Source organism: Solanum stenotomum, chromosome 10 (assembly GCF_019186545.1).
Source record: "Solanum stenotomum isolate F172 chromosome 10, ASM1918654v1, whole genome shotgun sequence".
NCBI lineage: Eukaryota > Viridiplantae > Streptophyta > Magnoliopsida > Solanales > Solanaceae > Solanum > Solanum stenotomum.
This window is the reverse complement of record NC_064291.1, coordinates 192,067-211,644: the sequence shown is the minus strand read 5'-3', so window position 1 is coordinate 211,644 and position 19,578 is coordinate 192,067. Positions and strand designations below refer to the sequence as shown.

General features: G+C 31.8%; 3 protein-coding genes across 6 annotated transcripts; 2 read left to right on the top strand and 1 right to left on the bottom strand.

The window, feature by feature from the left end:
* Positions 1–373: 373 nt before the first annotated feature.
* Positions 374–8,031, top strand: LOC125842376 (short-chain dehydrogenase TIC 32, chloroplastic-like). 3 transcript variants are annotated; one of them, XM_049521657.1, is made up of 9 exons: positions 374–479; positions 880–1,111; positions 5,595–5,674; positions 5,917–5,921; positions 6,371–6,489; positions 6,806–6,884; positions 6,994–7,068; positions 7,500–7,559; positions 7,740–8,031. In XM_049521657.1, the coding sequence occupies exons 1-9, from the start codon at positions 374–376 to the stop codon at positions 7,902–7,904; spliced, it is 921 nt and encodes a 306-aa protein (XP_049377614.1). In that variant the 3' UTR covers positions 7,905–8,031. The 3 variants fall into 3 exon arrangements, with proteins under 3 accessions (XP_049377614.1, XP_049377611.1, XP_049377613.1); XM_049521654.1 differs by lacking the exon at positions 5,917–5,921 and having other exon boundaries at positions 6,336–6,489; XM_049521656.1 differs by lacking the exon at positions 5,917–5,921 and having other exon boundaries at positions 6,336–6,489; positions 6,994–7,078; positions 7,513–7,559.
* A 1,416-nt stretch (positions 8,032–9,447) lies between these two features.
* LOC125842075 (short-chain dehydrogenase TIC 32, chloroplastic-like) lies at positions 9,448–12,667 on the top strand. 2 transcript variants are annotated; one of them, XM_049521276.1, is made up of 8 exons: positions 9,448–9,553; positions 9,958–10,189; positions 10,536–10,615; positions 11,256–11,409; positions 11,712–11,790; positions 11,884–11,958; positions 12,276–12,333; positions 12,501–12,667. In XM_049521276.1, the coding sequence occupies exons 1-8, from the start codon at positions 9,448–9,450 to the stop codon at positions 12,665–12,667; spliced, it is 951 nt and encodes a 316-aa protein (XP_049377233.1). The 2 variants fall into 2 exon arrangements, with proteins under 2 accessions (XP_049377233.1, XP_049377234.1); XM_049521277.1 differs by having other exon boundaries at positions 11,884–11,968; positions 12,289–12,333.
* Positions 12,668–14,579: 1,912 nt separating this feature from the next.
* On the bottom strand, positions 14,580–16,379 carry LOC125842051 (BTB/POZ domain-containing protein At5g41330-like). Its single transcript, XM_049521248.1, has one exon. It carries the CDS (start codon positions 16,230–16,232, stop codon positions 14,814–14,816), a length of 1,419 nt encoding a protein of 472 aa, XP_049377205.1. The 5' UTR covers positions 16,233–16,379; the 3' UTR covers positions 14,580–14,813.
* Between the last annotated feature and the right edge of the window lie 3,199 nt (positions 16,380–19,578).

Here is a 19,578-nt window from a genome sequence, read left to right as displayed (position 1 = left end):
CAAACAAATTAGTCTACTACTCCATTCGGTTCAATTTGTGTGTTAGATTTTAACTTTGACACGAAGTTTAAGAAGCTAAAGAAAACTCTACAATCTTAAAGTCTTAATTTAAAGATACATAAAATATATCAAAAGATTCTTTAATTTTATGGTCTTAAACATATATACCACGTGAAAAATTAGAATTATAGAGTTATCGAAAAAAGAAAAGAAATATTATTTTCTAAACAGATCAAAAAGAAAGTAAAACAAACAAACTAAAACAAAAAGAAGTATATATAGTTTACTATTATATATATTATTCTGTCATCAATTTTTATGAGTGAATTCTCCAAGAATATAATTCATAGAGTGAAACAAAAATTAAAATTAAATGTGGATATTTGGAAGAAAAGGAACATCTGGTTTCTCATGTTGTTCAACCGCTGAGGAAGTTACTCAAGGAATTAATGGATTTGGCCACACTGCCATTGTTACAGGTCACTTTTTATCTATGTTTGATAACGAAAAAGTTGTCGTAAAGTTTTATTCTTCGTTTTATTTGTTGTCAACGATTCTATTTATGAGACTCTTTCATCAGGTAAGAAAAGAAAGAGCCTAAGCATAATAAATATCATACACGAAATTCATTGATAATCCCAGCTAATTCGTAGCTAAATAGCTTTTAGTTAAAATTGATTTCTTATATTCTATCGATAAATGAGATTATCATGAAATTTTTGCTGCTTAACTAAAAATAATTGCACACCACTAATTCCTTGTTTTCTAACCATGTTAGTGGAAACAAAGAACTCCTCATTTAGTTCTATTTATAGTATAATTTTTCAACGTAGAAGATTCAACTCGATTAAATTTTGTCTTCGTTTTTACTTATCTCAGGAGCAACAAGTGGCATTGGCATGGAGACGACACGTGTCCTCGCCTTGCACGGTGTGCATGTAATTATGGCAGTACGTAATAGGGAAAATGGCAAAAAAATTAAAGAAAATATACTTAAATCCATTCCAAATGCTAAAATTGATTTTATGGATTTAAATCTGAGTTCTATGGAGTCGATAAGAAAATTTGCCAAAGAATATAACTCTGCTGGTCATCCTTTGAACCTTTTAATGTAAGAAAACAATATATTTATAAGTTTTATATTGTGTTTGATATGACGATAAATATTTTTCGATTTTTTTTCACTATTCAACACTTTACAAAATTCATAAACTATTTTAAATGAAAAACAGAAAAAAAGAAAATCATTTTTTTATCCTTTTGATGAAAAATATTTTTGGTGTTTGATTGTCAAAAAATAACTTAATTATTTTTTGAAAAAGACGTTTTCTAGATTTTTTTTTTTTTTTTTTTTTTTTTGGGTTAAATTTTGGACTCGGGATCCATATTATTAAAATACCCTAAATGGGCCACTATTACATAAAATAAAATAAAAACGTGTCCTGGTCGGCCCAAAAGTGACCAGACCAGGCACATTTAAAAAGAACAACCCTTTATTAGAGTTTCCTAAATGGTTTGCCTCTTTCCTCTTCTCCTCACTTCCTTGTTTCTCTCACTGCCTTGGAGCCTTGAAATGGTTTCATCAAGCTTGTATGAATTGTTGATATCAGTTGTCAAAGGTTAGTGTTTCTTCTTTTTTCCCTTGATTTCTCTGATCATCTCTCCTGAATTTGCTTTGTATCAGGTGTGCTGTCCGGTTGGAATGACTAAGTTCCTGATGAACTTGTTAGAGTGTATGGCCTGTCCTTCCAGCTTTGGAGTTCTTGTGTAAGTGCACTGCTCCCTTCCATTGATTCTTCTTGTTTTTCTTGTGTGCGACTATGACCCCCTGTTCCTGCATTGGAAGCCGAAAACAAGAAAAAATCTTCCGAGCTTCATTCTCAATATTTCCTAGCTGTGTGCTTACAACAGAATCAGATTTGGCCTCTTTTCTCTTGCTTTTTTCTGGTCCTTGTATAACTTTTTGATGGCTGTCATAGCTTAGACTTAGGATTAGTTCCTCTACAGCTCTTTTGCACCCTTTATGTCCAGTATCTGTATTGTACATAAAGCTGTGGAACTCTGTGTCTTCACTGTAACTAAGCATGTTGTCCGTTATTGTCAATAATGATTCTCCTTGTTTTGATACGAACAGATGGGATTTGATGCTTGTCTATATTAAGAATCTTTCTTCCCATGCTAGGTAATTGATTAAAATTTAGAAAAACCTGTTTTTCCTCTTTGTTAATTGCTGAATTTGCTATATAGTCTGCTAGCTGATTAGCTTCTCTGAATATATGTTGCACATGCACATTGATTTGAGTAACCATATGATGTATGTCTTCCATTTTTTCCACTAACTCCCATGGAATTCTCCAATTCTTTGTAATCATGTGCTTTAAAACTAATGAATCTGTCTCCAACTGAACATAATTAAAACTCTGCCTGATGCAATAAGACAGAGCTTCCCATACTGCTCTTACCTCTGCCTCCATGTTTGTGACCACCCCTATATTCTGTGCCTCTGCATATAACAAATCTCCACTTCTATTTCTTAGACAAAAACCAAAAACACTTTGCCCAGGGTTGCCTTTGCTAGCTCCATCCGTGTTGCAAGTAATCCAACCTTCTCTTGGCACCATCCATCTTACTAAAAGATAATGTATGTTGGGCTTGTATTTCTGCAATTTATCCACCATTTCAGACCATTGATGTGGTACCCTTTTAATCCATGGAAATTTGACCCTTATCAAACGATGTATTGTCAATTGACATTGATGATACATATATCTGTATGAAGTCTCTTTTCCGTGTCTTATATTATTTCTCCTTTTCCATAGTTCCCACATTAGGATTGCTGGGATTGCCTTTAATATCTGATCTAGCTTGTTTGACATTTTATGCTCCCACCACCTGAAAATGAGTTGCTTTAAATTTAATCCATTTATGTTGATACCTACACAAGAAGCAAACTGCCTCCATAGCTTTTGGGCTATGGGAGCTGTTAGTAATAAATGAGGCATAGTCTCCATATGTCCCTCTTCACAACAGTAACATTTAGACACCAACTGCAACCTCATCTTTTTGAGGTTATCATCTGTTGCTATTCTCCTCATCCAAACCCTCCATAAAAAAAAACCAATCTTGAAAGGTAACCCCTTTATCCACATAAACTTACTCCATTCTTTCTCTGCCCTTTTGTTTCTCACTGTTTGATATGCTGACTTGACAGTGAAAAACCCATTAGTGCTACGTACCCACCAGGCTTTATCACTGTCGTCTGCCCTACTTCTGGCCTTGATGTTCATAACTATATGTTGTACCATCTCCTCTGAAATAACAGATCTCAGCTTGTCCACATCCCACTCATGATTCCTAATAAAATCCTTGACTTCTAATTCCTCCTCTTGCGCTATATCCCCTTCTGTAAAGTATAGAGCTCCTTGCTTGGTCCAATTATCAAACCAAAAACTAGAATTTCCAGCTTTTAATTGCCACCAAATGTCATGTTCCACCTCCTCCCTGATCTTAATCATCTTCCTCCATACCTGTGAAGCTCCGATACTAATTGCAATTACCGGATGCACTTTCTTGCAGTACTTATTCCACATGTATTCAGCCCATAACGAGTTTGTGGAGACTCGAAAATTCCACCATAACTTAGCAAAAAGTGCTTTGTTTATATCTTGTATCCTCCTAAATCCAATTCCACCTTCCTCCTTTGGTAGACACATATCTTCCCATGCCACCCAATGCTTTCCTTTTATTCCCCCAACCTTTCCCCAAAAGAATTTTGCAAAGATTTGATGAATCTGCTCCATGACCTTCTTGGTTGGACTCATTGCTGATAATAAGTATATTGGCATTGACTGAAGTACATGATTAACTAACACCTGCTTACCTCCAAAAGAAAGGAATTTGTTATGCCAAGAAAAAATTCTCTTTGCAATTTTCCTTATCAATTCCTCAAAGTAACTTGATTTGCTCCTCCCATAATAAACTGGACAACCCAAGTAAGTGAAAGGAAAATTCCCTTGTCTTATTCCTGTTAACCTTCGCAATCTTATTGCGACAATCAAAGGTGTATTCTCATGGAGATAGAAACAACTCTTTGATTTATTAATCATTTGCCCTGAGATGCACTCATAATCTCTTAGCACATGCATCATTTTGATTACTGACCTTTTTTCTCCAGAACAGAAAAGGATAGTATCATCTGCGTAAGATAAATGATTTATCTGTGGACTCCATTTCGGCAACCCATAGCCCTTAAAATTTGCATCCCCGTGTAAACTATTGAGACCTCTAGCTAGGACTTCTGCTGCAATAATAAACAAAGTAGGGGAGAGTGGATCTCCCTGCTTCAGACCTCTAGATGATCGAAAAAAACCATGAGCCCTCCCATTGATCAATACAGAGTACCAATTGTTGGACATAATCCTCCATATCATATCAATAATTATTTCAGAAAAACCAAAACTCCTCATCACTTTGGTTAAAAAAGACCATGAAACTCTATCATATGCCTTGGCCATATCCAATTTCACAACCACATTAACATTTTTACTCCTTTTATTCATATCTCTGATTATCTCCTGTGCCAATAATACATTTTCCGTAATATTTCTGCCCTTAACAAAACCTGACTGTGTTGGAGAAATAATCTTGGGTAAAATCACCACAATTCTATCATGTATTACTCTGGATATGATCTTATTCATAAAATTACTAAGACTTATTGGTCTTAGCTCTGAGAAAGTTCGAACCACTTCTTTCTTCGGCAGAAGTACTAAGTTCGTATGAGTAATGCTCTTTGTCAATTCTTGCCCACAGAAAAATGCTCTAACCACCTTAGTGATATCTTCCCCAATGATCTCCCAACAACACTGGAAAAAATGTCCAGTGAATCCGTCCGGCCCACAAGCACTATTCCCATTTAATTCAAAAACCACACTTTTCACTTCCTCCAGGTCTGGTAGTCTACTCATTACCTCATTTTCTTCTTCTGTTATACATTTTGGTATGTGCTCTAGCATGGCAGAATCAGTCGCCATTGTTTCTGCACAGAATTGCTGCTCAAAAAAATGTACTGCAGCTCGACCAATCTGTTCATTGGACTGTAACTTTATCCCCTGATCATCCTCTATTTCGGAAATGTGCAACTTCTTCCTTTTCCCTTTTACATAAGAATGGAAGAATTTCTTATTGCTATCCCCATCAGANTTTTAATGTAAGAAAATAATATATTTATAAGTTTTATATTGTGTTTGATATGACGATAAATATTTTTCGATTTTTTTTCACTATTCAACACTTTACAAAATTCATAAACTATTTTAAATGAAAAACAGAAAAAAAGAAAATCATATTTTATCCTTTTGATGAAAAATACTTTTGGTGTTTGATTGTCAAAAAATAACTTAATTATTTTTTGAAAAAGACGTTTTCTAGACAATGTTTTTCTTATGGCCTTTTTTTTTTTTTTTCAGAGAATGACTTATTTTCTGAAAAAGTATTTTAAATATTTGTTGAAAGTGGAAAATATTTTTCAAAAAGAGACTGATAATAATATCAATAAAATATTATTTAATTGTTTTTTTTTTTGGTTTTGTAAGTAATAATGCAGGGGTTATGATTCCACCATTTACACTTTCTCAAGACAAGGTAGAATTACAATTTGCAGTTAATCATTTAGGTAACTCAATTTATCTAATTATGTTTAATTTGTTGAAGATATAATTAAATAATTAAATGAAATATTAATTTTTTTTAATAATTTAAACTTTTAGATAAGATGATCACACACTTTAATACAATATTGGAGCAAACGCCATCATAGATTTGATGAGTCTCTCAAAAAATATATTAAAAAATGATCATGTGATTAATTAACCCATGATAAAGAACCAAGTTCGCATATGAAAGAATATATTGAAGATACAATTAAGTAAATTAAAACATATGCTCCAACACATGTGCAAAAGCAATATATTAAAGATGTAATTAAGTAAATATAAGTGTGATGACGTTTTGTCATTTTGAAGATACAAACTAAAGTAAATGAAAATCTACACTATCCTTGATCTTTTAGATGCAATAAATAATAGTCTGATGCACTAAGCTCTTATTATGTGTGAGATTTTAGAAAGGATCGTATTACGAGGATCTATGCAGCCTTATCTTGTATTTTTGCAAAAAAGAAATTGTTTCTGTATCTCAAACCCGTGACGTCCTTCCTAATCACATGACAACAACTTTATCAGTTACGATAAGACTCTCCTACATCGTTTAGATAAAGATGAATACATTATTCAATGTATGATCAAATATGATGTGTTAATATTTTGTTTTTGCAGGTCATTTTCTTTTGAAAAATCTTTTATTGGAAAACATGAAAAATATAGCTAAAAATAGCAAAAATGAAGGAAGGATAGTAAATGTTGCATCAGCAGCACATGATTTTGCATATTCTCAGGGAATTATTTTTGATAAAATTAATGACAAAGAGAGGTATATATATAGTCCACAATTAAATAACTTCTTTAATTATAATTTTTAATTGAAATTTCTTATTTAAAGAATAAAATATGATATTATTTTATTTCATGTTTAATTGAATATTTGATTTCAATTAAATATAAAATTATGTTATTTTATTTTTATTTCCCATAAAAGTCTTCTGAAAAAAATTAAGGTTAAAATTGAAAATAAAAGTACATCCTAATTTATTTATATAGTAAATCAAACACATATGTTATATTTATATTTTGTATACATTCTATTTTTAGAATTTTAATATTTCTTTTTTATTTGTAATTATTTGCAGCTACCATAGATTTCATGCTTATGGCCAATCAAAGCTTGCTAATATACTGCATGCAAATGAACTCGCTAAGCGCTTAAAGGTAATTAAAGTTATTATCATCGCTTAAAATCGTTATTATAAAATTTAAAATTTATATAATTAAAATTTTGATTTCGCCTCTATCAATATATATATTTTTTCATAAATAGGAAGAAGGGGTGAATATTACTGCTAATTCTGTTCATCCTGGACCAATTGCCACCAACATTATGCGTTACGACAATATCCTTCATGGTAAAATATTTTAACTCACTTTTTTTTTTATTCCACAATTTATGTAAAATCTCTTTAGTATTTAGATAAATTTAAAATTTTGGACTTATAAATTTAGAAGTGTAGTGTGTTCACTTGTAAGAATCTTAAGCATGAACTCGTCAAATTTAAATTTTGAATCCATCTCTGATAATTTTGACTATATATTTGTTCAAAAATAGTAGGAAGTCATCCATAGTCCATATTGAGTCATCTTTAGAGGGTTTTTGGCTTAGCTTATTAAGTAGTTTTCAACCCTCGAGAATGTTTGGATATTTTAAAACGACTTAGAAAGAGTTAAAAGTAGGTACCCTACTTTAACTTTTTAAAAATAACTTTTTTTAAGCTAAGTCAAACGGACTCTTAATCTTTAGTTTGATCCTATTTTCTCCCCCTCCCCTAACCATATTTTACAGGAATAGTTAACTGGATTGGGAGATATGTGCTCAAGAATATTGAACAGGTACTTGAATTTTTTTCTCCTTACATTGATATTCAATACTATAACTCCGCCCCTGTATTTATCACCAAATCTTTAACCCCCCCCCCCCCTCCCCTCCCTTATATTTAATATTGTAGCTCCGCCCCTACGTATGATTATCACCACTTTTTTGTCCCTACATTGTTTATCCTATGATTATAGGGAGCATCAACTACATGTTATGTGACTTTGCATCCACAAGTGAAAGGAGTAAGTGGTGAGTACTTTTCAGATAATAACATAGCTACAAACAAAACAACTTCTTTGGCTAAGGATTCAGATTTAGCAAAGAAATTGTGGGAATTTAGCTTGGATTTGACCAAATAGGATTGTCAAATGGGCGAGTCAGGTTGAATCTGGATGAATCAAGATGTAATGAGTTAATAAATGGACAGGTTAAATTTGAATTGATTAGGCGAGGTGTGTTTTCATGAGCTAATTTTGTTACCCCTAGTTGAGAACCTTAGTTCATCAATTTCTAATTTGACTATGTTATCATGTTTTTCTTTCCCTGTCTTTATATTTTGTTTGTTGGGCTAAGTCGATCCAAATATATTTTTAACATTGTCTGTTTTGGACCACGTCCACACGGTTTCTCAAAAGCCTCACACCATTAAAATGGTAGATGGGTTGATCAATAATCCATCAAGTTTCAAACCGTACACCATTAGAGGATTTCTAGGTTTTAGGTTAAGTTGATGCCACTTTATGGCGATAGAACAAGATGACAATAAAGAACCAAACATATACATTGATTGGCAGCAATAAAATACTAATATAATTTCTTCTTATTTATATTCAAGTTTCAATGGAAAAAATTACTCAATACTTGTGTTGGTGAAAGATAACAAGTACCCTGTGAAATTAGTTGAGATGCACACAAACTGATCTAAACTTGAACAAAATGACCTCGATACACCAGGTAGCCTGTGAAATTAGTCGAGTTGTGCACAAACTAATTCTCTTCACCAATAAAGTAAAGACAAATATATCCAGATCATACTTCTTCAAACACCTTTTGACACCAGTTAAGATCAAACAGCAGTTACCATTCAAATGGCCATGAGTTTTCATAATTGAATAAGAAATGTTGTTTTCGAAACGTATTAAAAAGAAAAGTAAAATAAGCAAATTAAAATAAAAGAATTAATATATTTTTATAGAAAACTTTGATAATCGTGTCTGTCTATGTTCATTGTTGTCATATACTCCTTGTGATTTTGTTCAGTTTTCCTTGATTTCTCCCTCTAAAACAAGAAACAATTAAAAAGAGATTAATTAGTCCAATATTATTGCTTATTATATATTTTCTCTCTATTTCAATTTGTTTGTCTAATTTTAATTAGATATGGGATTTAAGAAAGTAAAGAAAATATGTAGAATGTATCAAAATGTTATTTAATATTGTGGTCTTAAACATATCACGTGAAAAGTTAGAATTAAAGAGTAGTCAGAAAAGAAGAGAGACGTTCTTTTCAAAACAGACTAAAAAGTAAAGTAAAACAAACAAAATTAGTCTACTACTCCATTTGGTTCAATTTGTATGTCTGAGTTAAACTTGATACAGAGTTTAAGAAGCTAAAGAAAACTTTACAATCTTGAAGTCTTAATTTAAAGATACATAAAATATATCAAAAGATTCTTTAATCTTATAGTCTTAAACATACCACGTGAAAAGTTGGAATTATAGAGTTATCCAAAAAAAAAAAATTATTTTCTAAACGGATTAAAAGGAAAGTAAAACACACGAACTGAAGAAAGAAGTATATATAGTCTACTATTATATAGATTATTCTATCATCAATTTTTATGAGTGAATTCTCCAAGAATATAACTTATAGAGTGAAACAAAAATTAAAATTAAAATTAAATGTGGATATTTGGAAGAAAAGGAACATCTGGTTTCTCATGTTGTTCAACTGCTGAGGAAGTTACTAAAGGAATTAATGGATTTGGCCTCACTGCCATTGTTACAGGTCACTTTTTATCTATGTTTGATAACAAAAAAGTTGCCGTAAAGTTTTATTCTTCGTTTTATTTGTTGTCAACGATCCTATTTATGAAACTCTTTCATCAGGTAAGAAAAGAAAGGGCCTAAGCATGATAAATTTCATACACATAGCTAATCCGTAGCTAAATAGCTTTTAGTTAAAATTGATTTCTTATATTCTATCGATAAATGAGATTATCATGAAATTTTTGCTGCTTAGCTACAAAAATTTGCACACCACTAATTCCTTGCTTTCTAACCATAATTCCTTGTTTTCTAACCATGTTAGTGGAAACAAAAAACTACTCATTTAGTTCTATTCATAGTATAATTTTTCAACGTAGGAGGTTCAACTCAACTAAATTTTGTCTTTGTTTTTACTTATCTCAGGAGCAACAAGTGGCATTGGCATGGAGACGACACGTGTCCTCGCCTTGCACGGTGTGCATGTAATTGTGGCAGTACGTAATATGGAAAATGGCAAAAAAATTAAAGAAAATATACTTAAATCCATTCCAAATGCTAAAATTGATTTTATGGATTTAAATCTGAGTTCTATGGAGTCGATAAGAAAATTTGCCAAAGAATATAACTCTGCTGGTCATCCTTTGAACCTTTTAATGTAAGAAAACAATATATTTATAAGTTTTATTTTGTGTTTGATAGGATGATAAATATTTTTCGTTTTTTTTTCACTATTCAACACTTTACAAAATTCATAAACTATTTTAATTGAAAAACAGAAAGTCATTTTTCTCCCTTTGATGAAAAATATTTTTTGTGTTTGATTGTTTTTGAAAAAAGACATTTTTTAGAAAATGTTTTTCTTATGATTTTTTTTTTTAGAGAATGACATATTTTCTAAAAAAATATTTTAAATATTTATTGGAGAGTGGAAAATATTTTTCAAAAAAAGATTGATAATAATATCAATAAATATTATTTAATTGTTTTTTTGGTTTTGTAAGTAATAATGCAGGGGTTATGATTCCATCATTTACACTTTCTCAAGACAAGATAGAATTACAATTTGCAGTTAATCATTTAGGTAACTCAGTTTATCTAATTATGTTTAATTTGTTGAAGATATAATTAAATTAATTAAATAAAGTAGTGATTTTTCTAATAAATTTAAGCTTTTAGATAGCATGATCACACACTTTAATATAATATCGGAGCAAATGTCATCATAGATTCGAGTCTCACAAAAACTACAATGAAAAATGATCATGTGATTAATTAACCCATGATAAAGAACCAAGTTCGCATATGAAGAATATATTGAAGATGCAATTAAGTAAATAAAAACATATGCTTCAAATTCCAATACGTGTGCAAAAGCAACATATTAAAGATATAATTAAGTAAATATAAGTGTAATCAAACTCACATTTGATGACATTTTATCGTTTTGAAGATACAAACTAAAGTAAATGAAAATCTACTCTATCCTTCTTTTAGATGCAATAAATAACAATTATGTGTGGAATTTTGGAAAACATTGTATCACAAGGATCTATGCAGCCTTATCTTATATTTCTGCAATAAAGTTGTTTTTGTATCTCAAATCAATGATCTTCTTTCTAATCACATTATAATAACTTTATCAGTTACGATGAGACTCTCGAGATGAATACATTATTCAAATGTATGATCAAATATAATGTGTTAATATTTTGTTTTTACAGGTCATTTTCTTTTGACAAATCTTTTATTGGAAAACATGAAAAATACAGCTAAAAATAGCAAAAAAGAAGGAAGGATAGTAAATGTTGCATCAGCAGCACATGATTTTGCATATTCTCAAGGAATAATTTTTGATAAAATTAATGACAAAGAGAGGTATATATATAGTACACAATTAAGTAACTTCTTCAATTATCATTTTTTAGTTAGAAAATTTTATGAGATTATTTTATTTCGTGTTTAATTGAATATTTGATTTCAATTAAATATAAAATTATTTTATTTCGTGTTTATTTCTCATCAAAGTTGTCTGAAAAAATTAAGGTTAAAATTGAAAATAAAAGTACATCGGCCAATTCATTTATATCGTAAATCAAACACATGTGTTATATTTATATTTTGTATATACATCCTATTTTTATAATTTTTAATATTTCTTATTTATTTGTGAATTGTAGCTACAACAAATTCCATGCTTATGGTCAATCAAAGCTTGCTAATATACTGCATGCAAATGAACTCGCAAAGCGTTTAAAGGTATCATCTCTTAAGTCGTTATTATAAAATTCATATTCGATATAGCTAAAATTCTGACTCCATCTCTATTAATAAAAAAATTTCCCCAAATAGGAAGAAGGGGTGAATATAAGTGCTAATTCTGTTCATCCTGGGCCAATTGCTACCAATATTATGCGTTACAACAATATCCTTCATGGTAAAATATTTTAACTCACTTTTAAAAAAAAAATTATTCCACCATTTATTTAAAATTTCATTGACTATATTTTTGTTCAAATATAGTAGGAAGCCATCCATAGTCCATATTGAGTCATCTTTTAGAGGGTGTTTGACTTAGCTTATTAAGTAGTTTTTAGCCCTCGAGAATGTTAAGATATTTTAAAAACGACTTAGAAAGTTAAAAGTAGGTACCCCTACTTTGACTTTTTTAAAATTACTTTTTTTAAGTTAAGCCAGACGGACCCTTAATCTTTAGTTTGACACTACATTCTCCCCCTCCCTAACCATATTTTACAGGAATAGTTAACTGGATTGGGAGATATGTGCTCAAGAATTTTGAACATGTACTTGAATTTTTCTCTCCTTACATTGATATTCAATACTATAGCTTCGCCCCTATATTTATCGNCCCCCCCCCCCCCCTATATTTAATATTTAATATTGTAGCTCCGCCCCTACGTATGATTATCACCATGTTTTTGTCCCTACATTGTTTATCCTATGATTATACGGAGCATCAACTACATGTTATGTGGCTTTGCATCCACAAGTGAAAGGAGTAAGTGGTGAGTACTTTTCAGATAATAACATAGCTATAAACAAAACAACTTCTTTGGCTAAGGATTCAGATTTAGCAAAGAAAGTGTGGGAATTTAGCTTGGATTTGACCAAATAGGATTGTCAAATGGGCGAAGTCAGGTTGAATCTGGATGAATCAAGATGTAATGAGTTAATAAATGGACAGGTTAAATTTGAATTGATTAGGCAAGGTGTGTTTTCATGAGCTAATTTTGTTACCCCTAGTTGAGAACCTCAGTTCATCAATTTCTAATTTGACTATGTTATCATGTCTTTCTTTCCCTGTCTTTATATTTTGTTTGTTGGGCTAAGTCGATCCAAATATATTTTTAACATAGTGTGATATTGTCTGTTTTGGACCACGTCCACACGGTTTCTCAAAAGCCTCACACCATTAGAATGGTAGATGGGTCGATCAATAATCCATCAAGTTTTGAATCGTAATGTTACTCCCAGAGGATTTCTAGGTTTTAGGTTAAGTTGATGCCACTTTATGGCTATAGAACAAGATGACAATAAAGAACCAAACCAAACAAACATTATTTCACCTATCCAATATAATATATACATTGATTGGCAGCAACAAAATACTAAGATAATTTCTTCTTATTTATATTCAAGTTTTAATGGACAAAATTACTCGATATTTGTGCTGGTGAAAGGTAACAAGTACCCTGCGAAATTAGTTGAGGTGCACACAAAGTGATCTGAACTTGAACAAAATGACCTCGATACCTATGCTAATGGAAGGTAATAGATTTTCACTAGGTTTCCTATAGAATTAGCTGAGTTATGCCCAAACTGACTTGAACACCACGATTATCCAAATGTCAACACTCATGACAGTTTGCAGGACTTAAAATATCAATAAATATAAACAAATCTCATTCTCTTCAAACACCTTTTGATGCCAATTAAGATCAAGTGGCAGTTACCATTTAAATGTCCATGAGTTTTCATGATTGAATAAGAATATGCCACTATGTCAGTCCACTTGTAAAGCTTCACGACTATTAAGAAATGGACCTTAGACCTGACTCGACTTCAAAATTTGTCTTATGAAGCAATGTATGCCAAGACCATAATGAGACTACAACTTGTATCCTCAACCAAATGAGGGCGCTATATTGGGTAAACCAAGAACAAGGATTAGTCCGACTCTAATACTATATAAAGAAAATGGAGATTGGCCTCGCTCAACCCCAAAAACTTCCTCGTGAGGTGAGGATGGTTCAAAACTATATAAAGAGATAAAATCCCATACCCTCAAGGCCTTAACTGGTAAAGTTGCTGCCATGTGACCAGGAGGTCTCGTGTTCAAGCCTTGGAATCAGCCTTTGGCAGAAATGCAAGGTAAGGCTGCATACAATAGGCTCTTCCTCGGACCCTGCGCATAGCGGAAGCTTTAGTGCACCGGGCTACCCCTTCTTACCCTCAAGCCCTCAACTAATGTGAGTTCCTAGCAAAGACAATGAGTTTCTCCGGTCACAAGATCAACAGGCGACAACATATTCATATAGCTGACTACAATGCATGAAACATTTACGAACTGGGAATGATGCAATATGTGACAATGGCATTCTACAAAACCAAAACGAACAAAAAAGTAGTTCAAAATGACAAAGTCATGGCAAAACAAGAAATGCTTTGACAAAAAAAAGAAATCCCATCAGCTTAAAAGTATGTCCTGACTGGAGTGAAGATGCAACTGTTCCAGGAAGTATACTAATACTAAATCATATTTGGATAGCACAAAGGTACAGCAATATATACTATCTTCGAGCAACTTGATTAATTCTCTTCTGGAGCTTTTGTAACGACTATAATGGATCTCCCCGTGTGAAAGGCTATTGGGATATATCGATCCCTTCAACTTTACTTGGCGTGGAAGGTTGCAAGAGAAAAGAAAACTATTCTTCTTAGCAGCTTTTTCAACCTACCCGACAAGAACTATATAACAAAAGAGCCATACATTCAACAAAGACTTAATGGTGAAGAAATGAACAAGATTGAAACAAAAAAAGAATCACATTTCGGCATTTCATTAGCATTGTATAAATACAATTCTTGTGCACATAACAGGCTTGATGAACTATATAAACATTTACAAATAATAAAGCTAGCAACTAACCTTCTCTTACCAATCAATCAATCAATCAATCAATCAATGAACCGCGTCTCAGTCCCAAACAAGTTGGCTTCAATGCCACGACCTACTCCTACCAATGCTTGCGAAAAAAAAACTAAAATCCCCTAACTGAACTCTGCCAAACCTCAACAAATTGTTGATCCTTTCGTGTAACAAACATTCTATTCCCTCCAAAGCTGAAGTGAGTTATCCGATTTCCACAAAAATCTTTTGCTCTTCCCATATAGTTCTTCCTAAAAACTCTGCCTTCTGATCCAAACCTACCTTTTATCGAACCATCGATAAGAACCTCAGACCACAACTCAACATTTCCTCCTTTAGTGCAGAAAACTTGATTCCCATGGCTCTCGATTTTGCATCCAATTCCTTCCTTTTTACCATTCGTTACCTTTCTTTGATCACCAAGACAAATCCAAGCATTCTCAGAACCAATATTCCTCAAATCAGCAAGAAAAACCTCGCCCGAGTGTACTCCAACTTTAAAAATACCAGACAAACTATCCGAAACTGTGATATCGGAGAAACAATCAACGTTTTCCTTAATTTCCCAAACTGTATTCCCAGACCTTAAATCCCAAAACTTAATATTCCCAAGTACACCAGAAGGACCACTATGTGAACCAGCAGACATTAACAAGTTATGACTAGTTAACCATCTTAACTTAGTAGCTGGAATTGCTGAATCCAATTCAGCACCAAAGATTTCATAATGACCAATCTTAGTAACCGGTTTAAAATCATCGTTAACGTCATATACCATAATACAATTCGAATTCCTCCTAGATGATTCGAAACTCGTAAACAAGAATTCACCTGATGTTCCAATTGCTTGTACTGTTGAACCAGACTTGGTCACATTTTCCCAATTAAGATTCTTTTTAACAGAACCCTTAACAAGATCAAGAATCTGTAAACCCGAAAAATCAGTAGCACCAACTGCAACAGTTCTTGAATTCAAACACAACATAGAATCAATAGCTGGAAATTGAGTTAAAATTGTGGATTTTCTCTTTAAAGACCAATCAAAAGAAGTAATTTTACAACCATGAGCTACTTGAACTGAACCATTTTCTGTTGTGGAAATTGCTGAAGGTGAATCTCTACCAGTTAAAGGTAAAAGAAGAGATTTTTCAAGATCAAAAGGCTCAAACTGAGATGGGTTTGACTGGGAATTCAAAATAAGTTGTTCTACACCATAAAATTTTGCTTCAAAAATCAAATCTTGAATATCAAAGTTTTTAGCTTTTGAGGGTAAATTTCCAGTTCTTAAAAGAGATAGTAAAACAGAGAAAATTTCAGGGTCTCTATCAATAAATGGAACTGAATCATTATCTAAATTACTTGAAATTGTAGAAAAAAGAGATTTTGAACCTGCTTGATTTAGGGTTTGTTTAGTTGTTTGAAAAAGATGGCCACCAACATCAATGGTGACTATGTTGGAATTTGAATCCATGTTGTTGTTGTTGTGTCTGAAACCATATGAAAGAGGGTTTGATCCAACAAAAGGTGGCATTTTTATGAGAAAAAAACAGAACAAATTTCAAGAAAATTTATGCTAACTTGAAACTCAAGTAAACAAGAAAGAACAAAAACCAAATACTAATAAGAGACCTAATTAAATTATGGGTTGTTGAGTTTGTTAGAAGATGAATCAAGAATGGTTGACAAATGTGGGAATTTATTAGGTGGGGGTGGGGTAAAATGGTGGCTAGTGGTCAAGAATGACCTAAGTCTTGTAGATTTCTTAGTGATTTCCTTTTACCATTTGAGTGTCATTAGGAAAGGAGTCCAATGTGGACCAAATTTGTGGTCTTTCTTTGTTCCTTCTTTGTTTTGGGGTTGGGGGGAGAGGACATGACGACAACAACATATTCAGTTTAATTCTATTATATAAGTGGAAGAATGGTATGTATATAATTTTATCTTTTTTTGGTGAAGATAAAGAAGATGTTTTCAATAAATTCTTGGCTCAAATAAGAACATATAATATATATATTTTTTGTGAAAATAGAATATATTAGATAAAAGAATTATAGTAACAACAAATAACACGCTAACTGATGCAAAGAAAATAACATGTAATAATCAAATGAAGCATAAGATATAATAGGAACATAATAATAATAGTACATAGAAGGAAAATTAGATGATGCTTGATTGTCTAATAATACATTTTATCCTAATTCTTGACTTTCATAGCCTTCTATCTAGGATCGTATCTTCGAGAATTTACAAGTGAATATCTTGTCTAATCATCTTAATTAGGTGAGAGGAGATATGATCTGCAAATACAACTCATTATTAATTTGTATCATGTTTGGTTGTATTTGTGGAAATACAATTTTCATATAAAATCAATAATAAATTATATAATATTTAGTTGTTAGTTTTGTGTTTTATTCATAAATAATATAGGCATAAGTTATATAGGTATATATATTCAATCCCCTTAAAGGTTGGAAACAAGAGTGAATCCACGATATTAGGAATAGACGCAATAAAATTTGATAAGTTTAGCTCAAACATTTTGTACGTATATATTATCAAACTCATTTAATATGTATAAATATTTTATCCATAAATTCAACAAAAAGTAATAATTTAATAATCTATAATCCTATGGGCCACACCTAATTTTAATCATTTGGTTGGAGTAATGAAGTATAGAAAAAACAATTGTAATTACGTGATTTAATATCGAAAGATTCTTTATCTTATGTTTAGTTGCCAATTTAATTTCATGAATAACGAATACATTAATGTAAGCATTATATTTGTTAATTTGTATCAAATAAAGAAGGAAGATTATGGTAGGTTAATGGTGAACGTAAAATTAATCGAGAGGAGTTATGTTAGAATGTGCTCGCTCAAATACATGTCATATTTTGAAATTGAGATAAATGATTTACACGAAACAACATAGATATATGACATATATTAATTTGAATAGATATTGAGTACCGATAATAAAAACAAATATGCAAAGAGAGACAAACTGGAATAAACACTACTAGCTAAGAACGAGGTTATAGTCAACAAAAGATGATTAATTGAACATTGTCAGAAAAATTCTAAACTATCCTTCGAAAAATTTCTGACGTTCCACCTAAAACACAACTAAAATATCCATAACAATAACCTACCAGCTAATAACTACATACTTACCAAACTTTAGTTAAATACAAGTTGACTAAGAGTTTGGTTAAATATGTACAACTCACAACATCATTATCATCAAGGCACAACTAAGTCACAGCTGTGCACTGTATCATTTTTCTTTACAAAAGATCTAGTAAACGTTTGGACATGAATCGGATGATATTTTATTTTTAAAAAATAATACTATATGGAATTAAAGTTATAGTCGGAGATGTATTTCACTTGGAAAAATGTTAAAATTTTATGAGGAACCAATTTTTAAAACTTGTTAAAACAATTGTTGGAGGAATCAATTTTTAAAACTTGTTAAAACAATTGTTGGGGTAAAAAAAATTGATTTTGTACTGGAAAGTCCTACATTGCGAGGGAGAAAGAGGAGGGGGAGGGGTGGGTGAAATGCTCGCTGATAAAGACAATTTCATATCTGGACTCAAATTTGAAACCTCTGACTAAAAATGAAGAAATAATTACTATTTCACTATTACGACCGATGTTGTCCGTATGAAATTACCTTTTTACTTATATATAGGAAGAAACCCAAATTGAATCGAAGCCCCTTTTGAAAAAATTTCGAGGGTCAATGCGTACAATTCAAAACTCGATGGATAATGAGTGCACTTTTTATGTTTCTTCACTTAAAAAAATAAGTTTTTTTCTGCAATAGAGTTTTGAAACCTATATGACATGTACTTAACTCACTTATCACGTGTTATGCTTTTGCCACTAGATCAAAACGTCGAGAGGAAACAAAGTTATAGTTTATCCAATGCGAAATTCTAAAATACATCTCTATCTTTTGCCTTAGCTCAGCAAGCACTCCCTATCTTTTGCCTAACGTCTGACAATGGTTTTTATGTTGTTCGGACTCACAAAAAATATTATCGCACTTGTATTAAATACTCCAAAAATATACTTCATTCCGTTTGAAGATAACACCTTAATATTCACAATTTGTTTTAGGATGATAGTGGGCTACATGCCTTGCAAGTCGGTTGGGCCAATTCAGTAACCCAATCAAATTGGCCCAGAAAAAAAAAGAGGACTTCAATCGGCCCATGATTTTGGTCTAATCCCGGCCCATATTCAAGTCGTGGTCCGAGTCCATTTACCTGCCCAATTAGAAGGGGTAAAATGCACAAAGATCCACTTATGAGATCGTGATTTAGTTTAGCGGAATTTTCGCATATAGCCACTAAAAAATAGCTTACTCACGTTCCATAACTATAGTTTGCTAATTACGATTTGTAGCTACATGTTATAGAGAGGAGAGTGACGAGCGAGATTGGGAGAGGGAGGAGAGAGACAAGTGAGAGAGGGCAGAGAGTGGGAGAGTGGTGAATTGTATATGTATATTAGCTAGATAATTGTATATATGTAACAGGTATGCATATGTATTTGTATATCTGACGAGTGATTTTGGAGGGTGAGGAGAGAGGCGAGCGAGAGAGGGCAATAATTTGTATAATTCGCATCTCGATTTTATAATTTGCGGGTACATTTGCATAATTCGCGTGTTTTTGTATAATTGAGTAATATAAAGTCTGGAATTATACAAATATGATCAAACTTGAAATAACGAATTAATACAAACATAGACATATGAACTTTAAACAGTAATACAAATTATATTATATAAATTATATTATATAAAATCCGAAAACTACATGTTTATACAAATTTTTAAAAGATATATACAAAAA